General features: G+C 41.2%; 1 protein-coding gene across 4 annotated transcripts in view; it reads left to right on the plus strand.

Moving 5' to 3' along the window:
* DLC1 (DLC1 Rho GTPase activating protein) overlaps positions 1-3,598 on the plus strand; it is a 443,051-nt gene extending 439,453 nt beyond the window's left edge. For all 4 annotated transcript variants that reach the window (XM_030312240.1, XM_030312242.1, XM_030312243.2 and 1 more), the window contains 2 exons: positions 61-234; positions 988-3,598. In XM_030312240.1, coding sequence (XP_030168100.1) covers positions 61-234; positions 988-1,108 — 295 coding nt within the window. In that variant the 3' untranslated portion in view covers positions 1,109-3,598. The remainder of the gene's footprint in view (positions 1-60; positions 235-987) is intronic.
* Positions 3,599-9,634: the final 6,036 nt, after the last annotated feature.

The following is a 9,634-nucleotide window of genomic DNA, read 5'->3' on the forward strand; positions in this document are numbered from 1 at the left end:
CCATTTTAAACTTGGCTTCCAGAAAATCCCATCTTTTTTACTCTGATTTTGTTTCTGCAGAACATGGAGGACTAATTTACCTAAAGGGGCATGTGCCCTTTTACTCACCTCTGTGGATCACGACCGAGCACCTGTGGTGGGGGTGAGAGTCAATGTGCTCCTGTCCAGGTATCTGATCGAACCCTGCGGGTCAGGGAAATCCAAACTCACCTACATGTGCAGAGCCGACTTAAGGTACGTTCTGATTCTAATTTCTGACACGGTGAGGGTCATGAAGGAGATGAGACTTTTTGTCTGACACAGAGAATGGCTTAAATGAACACGTCATTGTGTCTTGTCTGTTCCCTAAAGAGCAGTTTTTGTAAAGTAACACCTTCGTGTTTCTTGGTGTTTGGGGGATGGCTTCCTGATTTCAATCCCTTAGAGAATGTGGTACTAAAGCAACACGAATACTCTGGTTCTGACATGAATTTAAAGCCACAGGAAATGAGAGTTTGAAGTAGCAGGCAGGTGATTCTCATTTTACATTCAAAGATATTTGAATATATGACATACCCTTTTAGTAATTAATTAGGCCTGTACTCTGTGCCATTGATGAATGTGTGTTCCTATTAGAAAATTTGTGAAATTCAGCAATACAGACAAAAACATGAACCTCTAAAAAACTTTCCAAAGTGGTTAAATTCTCATTTGAAGTCTTTACATCTCAGTACTTTTTCAACTGTCTATGTGACTGTAATCTGTTTTTGTTCTATATGCTAAAACTTTTCCCAAACAATGCCACTCAATATCTGTACTCAGTATGTTGTTCCTTGAGAAACTTCTGGTTCCAGAGGTGTAACAGACGTGCCAGGAGATTATCTTGGAATACGATCTTTATTTACAAGGTTTCTGGATCAAGAAATGGAAATGTATTCCGAATTCCCTCCAGCTTATTTCAGTGTTTTCCAGTTTGAAGACTCCATGTGCTTTTCCTTCCCATTATAGGGGCCACATGCCAGAGTGGTACACAAAATCTTTCGGACATTTGTGTGCAGCTGAAGTTGTGAAGATCCGAGACTCTTTCAATAATCAGAACACTGAAACCAAAGACCCCAAATCTAGGTGATTACTGAAGCCAAGCGACTGCGTCCGCCGTCTGGATAGTTGTTTCTAGAATTCTTGCCAGTCCTTGGAAGAATGCGTTCTGAGTCTAATCTGAAACAAAGCAAACGACAAGTTGGAGTGTAGGAATTGACTTTTCGTGATTTAAGACCTTTTCAAAGCTGCTTCCTGTTTGTTTAAGGTCTAGAGTACAGACCTTGACTGGAATATGTAAGACTGTGCAAAAAAAAAAAAAAAAAAAGTATTCTTATCCAAACTGCTTCTGAGAAGCAAAACTATAAATACATCACGAAAAATAATGAAGATACTTCATTCTCTTGTGATTCTGGCGTATGTGTACCTATGTCATTTTATTCGCGGCGTGCTGAGGGACTGGCGTATCCACTGGAATAGTTGGTACTCTTTGACGTGTTTCTCACTGAGATGAGCAAAGAAAGGTTTGCACAGAGGAGTGTGTGTATGTGTGTTTGTTGCTGGTCGAATGGCACAGATGTATACGTTGGAACACAGTGTCTGGCACACTGAGATGCCTCCCCGGAGGATACCGATGCGTCAGGTTCAGTTCAACCTGGAATATCTGACTGCCCGTGGATCCATCCAGAAAGGGAACCCCGAAACCCTCGCCCACTTGTTTTTTTTCCAAGTCATTAAGCACATTCCTTTTTTTACCAACCTCCTCTTTCCTTAAAGTAATTGTAGTAGCTTGATTCCGCTGTCCCGTCTCAAACACAGTCCGTCTTTAGATCTGATTGCAAATAGTGATACACTTTTTACCCAGGATAGATCAGGTCAGGGAAGAAACTCCGCCCCCCCCCACCCCCTTCCCCACCCTTACTAGCTCCAGAGCACAGTTTTATTGTGTGTTCTTGTTTGTTTTTTAAGTCGAGATGTAACGACTGAACACTCTAACATCTCCTCAGTCGAGCCCCAGAACTTTTTACCTGCTGGAATTTTTTGCATTTTCATGTTTCGAACCCAAACTCTTGAAGACATACTGAAAACATAGGAAACTACGTCTGTCCCAAGGAAATCCCTGTAAATTTAAACCAAGGTATTAAAATTTAACAACAGGCGTGGATTCTGGTTATTCATAGCGCTTCTGAAAGCTGCACATACTTAGTAATTGGATCTGTCCTTTTCAGCAAATAGGTTTTCTGGTTTTGTGACTTTTTTTCTTTTTTTCCCTCGGCTTTGTTTTCCCTACGTTTCTTTTTCTTCTCCTTTATAATGATGCCCCTGGAATGTATGTTAGTGGTAAATGAAAATAGCTATCATAGAAAGAAAACCCAAAAAAAGTGCCAGCACCGTTTTTTGGAAGGGTGGTCTTTATACAGGTTTTACCGTAACCATGAAGATTGACTCATGAGACAGTATTAGTGACTTTATTTTGTATGGATCAAAAGTGAATAATGTATGAATGAGAGTTGTAAGAAGGAGTTTTATTTTGTTATAACATATTATAGTTACCATTGTCAGTGTTATTTCAAAGGTTCTTTGAAGAATTTGCAGCGGGGGAAGATTAGAGTTTTAAAATTTGAGTATTTTGGATATCAGTGTTCCTCATGAAGATATACTTGTATATGCAATTTTAATAGCTTTCAGATTTGTAAGATTGTATGTTGTATATACCATTCTATTAAGATAAAGAAACATGTCCACATGTCCACTGTGCTTTCAAACCTAGATAAAGCATGACAAAAAATATTATTTAAAATATACTTGTATTTATACCTCAGATATTCTTTTGGGTTTTGTACCTCAATGCTTTTTTTTTCCTAATGTAAATACACTTTACATGAATACAGTCTAAGTAAAAAAAAATAAAAGAAGAGGTTTATAACTTACTCTGTATCTGTACAGAATATAATCCGTAAGTGCACTATTAAATGTTTAAAGTAAGGGAAAGGTCTGGCCTGCTTTCCTTTGTATCGCATCTCACTCCTACCCTTAGAACCACAGATTGCAAAGCATATCATCCTGGCATCAGCCAAAATGAAAATCAGATTTGCTGAAGGAAAAATGGGACTGCAAATAATTTCAAGGCCAAACTGCAACTGAGCCACTCACTAACAAACAGGAAACCCTAGTGAAGGTTCAGGAAGCATAGAGATGCTGTCCTAACAAAGGTCGTTAGGAAAGGATGCTGAGAAAGTTATAAGAATAAGGAACCAGGAAGAGTAAGATGCTCATATAAGCAAAGCCAAGGTCACCGTTTAATTCCACAAAAGGTCTCTTTCCCACTGTTCAGCTTTCCTGTGGAAAGGATTCCTTAACATATTTGACAACAGGAGAATTCAGAGGATGTGAATGTTCCAAGAACTCTGTGTAAGTCACCTAAAGTGATACTGCCATGACTTACTAATTGTGTCTCATCACCTAGATTGTAAGCTCTTTGAGGGCAGGGCTCTCCTCCACATCTTTATAACCCCCTACAGCAGCTTTCAGCGTTTTGTACTTGTAGGCACCTAATAAATTTATTATTTGCTAAATGGAACTGGTTGAATTAGCTTCTGTCATTTGAAAAGGAAGAGAATCTAGGATGCCATCTAAGCCCTCGCTTTGGTTCATCATTGCCCGTTTTGAGATTGTACAGAGTGGACATTCTGGGATCCACCTAATGGGATCTTAAAGTATAAACTGGTGAAGACGTGCGGAGACCCTATATAGGGGCTGTGGACGCTGATGGTAAATTGAAGAGTTCTTTGTGATGCAATTTTAATCAATCTTGTTTCTTGGAAACTGATATCCCTTTTAGAAGAGGTTTTATTTGGACAAACACTCACTCTGGGCATAGTAAAGGGAAAAAACCAAACCTCGTAATTTTTAAAAAGACACAAAGCCTTTTTTTTTTTTTTTAATGTGTGTCCCTGCCTCCAGACCTGGTTTCCTCAGAACTGAATAAAATAAAGATCAAAACATAACATATTAAGCCTGAAATACCTACTACTTTGTTTGACAGGCTGCAGAAGGTTACCAGGATGGAGGAGACATCCTTACAGACCCCATTACAGATTCAGTTGAGTCAGTTATTCAGCCCCTACTGTTTACCTCACACTGTGCTCAGTCCTGAAGATACAGCGGTGAGCACCTCACCCTGCCCTCCCAGAACTGAAATCTCACAGACACTAACGTAGAAATGATACACCATGTCCTGACTGAGGACAGGTTCCTGTGTACCCAGGGGGGCAGCTTAAGATCTTAATTGAACAAAACTCAAGATAACTATATGCAAAGCATCTTGCTTACCAATTCGTAGATAGAATAACTTGGGAAATTCTAACAAATAGTTCTTTAAGAGATTTCTTTTTAAGAGCTGATTGAGACAAGTGAGATTTTTTTTGGAAAGTAAGTAAAATCTAAAGAAAAATAAAGGAAAATGATCCAGATCAGTACTTTTTTTTTTTTTTAACATTTGTTCATTTTTGAGAGGCAGAGACAGAGCACAAGCAGGGGAGGGATAGAGAGAGAGGGAGACATAGAATCTGAAGCAGGCTCCAGGCTCAGAGCTGTCAACACAGAGCCCGACGTGGGGCTCGAACTCACAAACCGTGAGATCATGACCTGAGCCGAAGTCGGACACTTAACTGACTGAGCCACCCAGATGCCCCCAAATCAGTACTTTCTAACAACACTAGTTAGGGTGTGTGTATGTGTGTGTGTGTGTGTGTACAGGCAAGGACAAAGACTATAATGGTGTGTAGAATTTTGTAGCACCATTCATGGGTCTTTATTCTACTTCTGTGCACTTTACACACTTAATTTAAGCTTCACACATACCCCATGAAGCGTAAGTATTATTCTAAAATAAGGATATACCTTAGGTAGTAACAAATTAAGGTCCCCAGAGCCAGAAGAAGGAGCCAAGACTCCAGCCCAGGTCCACTACCCGTCCATCGCCCCTTTGTTGACCTTACCTAATTAGGAGATAAATGTCTCATCGTAACAGCCAATCCATATGGCCCCAGCATCAAAATTGAGAAGAACTCTAGGAAAAATGGAGGTTCATAGCAAAATAATCACATTAATCCACATCTCGAATTCAATTGTCCCTATTCCTGAGATGCTTAAGGTGAAATTACATAGGTAAAAATAAATATGAGGCAAAGTTTTGTTTCAAGTTAAGGCTTGAAAGACCTTACAGTTGTGTTCGCAAATTGAATATATGGTTTGAAATGTACAAAGACTCCACTTAGGCCTCCCTGTGAAACAGGAGAGATTCTCTTCCACCTGCCAGCACAGAATAGGCTTGTGCTCTGACTGCAACCTGCCCAACCCCTCTGATCTTGCATTGCTTCAGGGTTACAAAGGGAACATCTCCCTACAGGCTTCTTAACTTGCATCCCAGGACCAGAACCCCGGTCCTGTGACTTTCTGCAATACCTCATTATGCCGGGATTCCCACCACACAAGCATGCCATGAAATACAACTGAGATCTTTGTGAAGGTGCTTTGAAAAGCAAGGGCTATTGAAAGGTAAAGGAGCTTTCGTGAAAGCAAAGTGGGATTTGGCCCAAATGCTTTACCTCACCCGCCTGTTGAAGCATACATTAATGATTATAAAGCAGAAATCCTAAACAATGAGATCATGGCATGCATGCCATCTTGGTGTTCCATCAGGATGAAATTTGCCTAAGGAATTTAAATTCCATTTGCCTAAGGAATGCAAATTACAAAAGACCTCAAAGAGCCTGTGGCAGGGGGGGAACTCAGGTGGGTCCGTGCAGTTGCAATGAATTTGGGCCCATTCTCCAGGGGATGATCAGTCCTTTGCAGGCAGGGAGTTTGCTAAATCATGTTGGCAGCGGCAGCCCAAAGTAATTACCCTTGCTGTGTATACACAGTTCCCATTAGGGCCGCGGTTTGGCTGTCTGGGCCCAAGGCTGTGTTGACACCTAGCGCATAAACACCTCCTTGCAGAGATTTTTCATCTCATTGCACTTAAAAAAAAAAAAAAATTAGTTCAGGGCTAGAAACATGGCCCCTCATGGGGAATTTTCATTTCTCTCTCTCTCTCTCTCTCCTATCAAGATGCAAAGCATTTTGGAAAGCAAAAGCCTCGCTCTCCTTGTGACTCTGAGAATGGCTCTCATCAACCATGGTGAAAGACTTGATGCTCTAAAAATGGTCTAATTCCCAAGGAAATTGTTTCAAAAAGCTTTGTAGGTTACAGGTACTCTTCAAGTACAAGTGTGTTTGGCTCAAGTCTGAATGGACTTGTTAAGCTACCGCATATTAAGCATTATAACGTGTGAGGTACTGGGATGTGTGTATTACATACAGTAAATGTCACATGTAAATTTCATAGCAGTCCTTTGAAGGAGGCCTCATTAGACTCATTTTATAAATGAAAAAGCTCAAAGAGGTCGGGAGGCTTCAAGAAATAAAGTAGCTATGTAATATTTGCAAAGGGACTCAAATATTTGGGACTCTAATATTTGCAAAGGAGCTCAAGACATTCTAGAGCGGCCTGTACAATAGAACATTCTGCCGTGATGGAAATATTCCCTCTCTGTGCTACTAGAGTAGGTACTAACACATGTGGCTGTTGAACACTGGAAATGTGGCCAATGCAACCAAGATGCTGAACGCTTGCTTTCATTTCTTTTTTGTTAGCTTTGGGGCTCCAGGTTGGCTCAGTCAGTTAAGCATCCCATTGTGGCTCGGGTCATGATCTCACGGTCAATGAGCTCGAGCCCCGTGTTGGGCTCAGTGCTGACAGCTCAGAGCCTGGAGCCTGCTTCAAATTCTAGGTCTCCTTCTCTCTCTCTGCCCCTCCCCCACTCATGCTCTGTCTCTCTCAAAAATAAACATTTCAAAATTTTTTAATTTTTTACTAGTTTAAATTTAAATAGCCACATGTAGCTAGTGGCTACTGTATTGGTGCAAGTTCTATTTCAAAAATCAAAGAATATTTCCAAGGAATCCAATTCCCATCTCTCTTCCACCTATAACAAAATTCTTAAAGAAGAAGAAGAAAGGAAAGAAGGAAGGAAGGAAGGGAAGAGGAAGAAAGAAAGAAGAGAAAGAGAAAAGAAAGGAAAGAAAGAAAGAAAGAAAGAAAGAAGAGAGGAGGAGAGGGAAGGGGATGGGGGGAAGAAGAGTGGAAGAGAGGAAAGGAAAGAAAGAAGAAAATATGGTAAATTTTTATTAAAATCTCCCTGGCCACATTTCAGCTCAGGTAACTCCACATTCCACCAGCCATGAGACTGTGTCTCCTCTAACCTATGACCAGCTTCTTGTGTTTCTCAAGCTTGAACTGGATGACCTCTTTCCTTTGCTGCTGGAGCATGTGTACTTTTCCAAACCAGAGATAAAGATGTAGCTGATCTGAAAGAATGTTTAATAATTCCGAATATTCTGTTCTGTTGGCTGCAAGCAAAGGAAGCCTCACAGATGTTGCTGCTCTGGACAGAAACAGTTGTCCCTGCGTGGTCTGAGCCTGTCCCCACCTTTTATCTCATCACTGGTGCCCAAGCTTCCTTTCATGTTGGTGACGCCACTTGGCCTCAGCTGTCCGCACCCAGGGTATCCTCCAATGTAGGGACTCCTGATCTAGGTTTGATAACAATGGGACGTCTGAACGCTGAAGTCGGCGGTAGCAATTCCAAGGCAAGAATATATCTTCCACAAGCATTACTAGCTTGCTGCCTCAAAGGGATATTTCTTTACCTGCTTTATCCTTTTTCAAAGTTGTCAAAGATCTGTCATATTAAACAGGATAATTTACTAAAGTAACCTATTTCTTTTCTTATTTTCAGTACTAATGCATATTACTTACAACAGCTCACCAAAGCTAGAAAGAAGCCTCTTAGGAAGAAGTGTGAAAGAACTTTCGTGATACATGATCTGAGAGTGCTCTCAGCGAAAAGCAGTTTACGAAGGTTTTTAAAGCTAAAGACCATCCAAGGCTGCCCACTCCTCCCGTGGAAGCTTAGTGAAGGTTCCTCGCCCTGCTCAAGCAAGCACTTAGCACGGAAGATAATTAATCAAAGAAATGGGGGATTTAATGTCACGCTCCAGAGATGTTAGTTGTCCTGACTTCCAGGGCTGGCTGATAGGATGTATGTTTTCCAATAACAAAGATAAGCCAAGCTCTATTTTTGAAGTTCACACAGTCTGTAAAGATGATTAAAGCAAAAAGAAATTTGAACCCTCGGGACCACGCACAAGGTTGCAATATCTCAAAGAGATAGAGGATATTTTATCCCAAGACCCAGAAGGCTGAAAATGGAATGTATTCTCCTGTAACTTTGTGGAAAGAAAAGAAGATGCCAAATTTCCAGAAGCAAAGCGACCTGCCTGGGAAGGCAGGATCAAGGTGTAGCTGTTGGCTTGTTGGTTTGTTTTTAACCAACCTAATGCCACCAACACTCTCATGTCAGACTGATCTCGGCCTCCAGTGCCACCAGTGGGCATCTCCAGTGGGGCCTTCTACCCTGAGTCATCCAACAGGACTATTCATGACTTCAGCAGGTGGTTCAGCCTGACATCAAAGGGGCCAGCGGCCACTTAAACTTCACGATTGCGTTTTCCGTGATTTTTGCCTCTTCGTGACCCAGCAGACCTAACAGAATAAGAAGACTCACTCTGTTTATTTGCTTTCATCCACGTTCTAGTTTTCTCTGATCCTAACTCCGTTGAATCCCAAGAAGAGTACAAATGGAGATACATCAAGGAATATAAGGGACAGTGCCTCCAAATAAGACAAAACCCTCATTTAAGCCACAAAAGAAGAAAGAAGCAGTATGAGAAGGAAGTAAACAAAAGAAGGACTAATGCAGGGTGTCCAGTCACTAAGATACACTCGCTAAAATCCTGAAGTCAGGGGTCACCCCTCCTGCATATGCGTCTGGTTTTGGAGACGCCCAAAGAGCCAGACTCTTCTGTTGCCTGATGAAATGCCATTTCTTACTTCACTTGTCACCCTAACTTCTTGGCCTCTTCCTTTTCTTGTCCTCTTGACATGTGGATCTGCTCCCCTCTGGCCATATCTCTTCCTTGTCTCTCCTGTGACTTTTCTCTCTCAATCCTACAAACCAGCCTTACACCCAGGGCCCTCTCCTGGCCTCTAAAGTTGGCTGTTCCCTCTTTCCTCATTCCTTTCCTTCTTCGTTTCTGTCACCTCTCACACTTGCATGTGCCTCCCCTCCCCACCCCACATCCCTGAAAAAAAAAAAAACACTTTAAAAACAAAAGAATTTTTAGTTTTCTTAGGATCCCTTTAATTTACAAAGCAGAAAGGTCACTTTGTGTTTCTCTTGCTTCTATTAACATATAGATATTCAGCCTATCTCTGCTAGACAGGCTTCAGGATCTTTATCATTTGTCTGCTTTGGGCAAGGAAAGCTATCTAAAGTTGTTATAGAGGGAATAGAAAAGGAGGTCGTAAGGAATTGGGGACAGAGTTAATAGTCACTCAGTAAGCTGGGCAGGTAAAGGAGACAGCCGCCGTAGGGTGGTGGTCAGAGAAAGTAGATTTGGGAAAATTTTTCCTTTTTTATTTTTTTATAATTTTTTGTTTTGTTTTGTT

The sequence above is a fragment of the Lynx canadensis genome, chromosome B1, assembly GCF_007474595.2.
Source record: "Lynx canadensis isolate LIC74 chromosome B1, mLynCan4.pri.v2, whole genome shotgun sequence".
NCBI classification, from domain to species: domain Eukaryota; kingdom Metazoa; phylum Chordata; class Mammalia; order Carnivora; family Felidae; genus Lynx; species Lynx canadensis.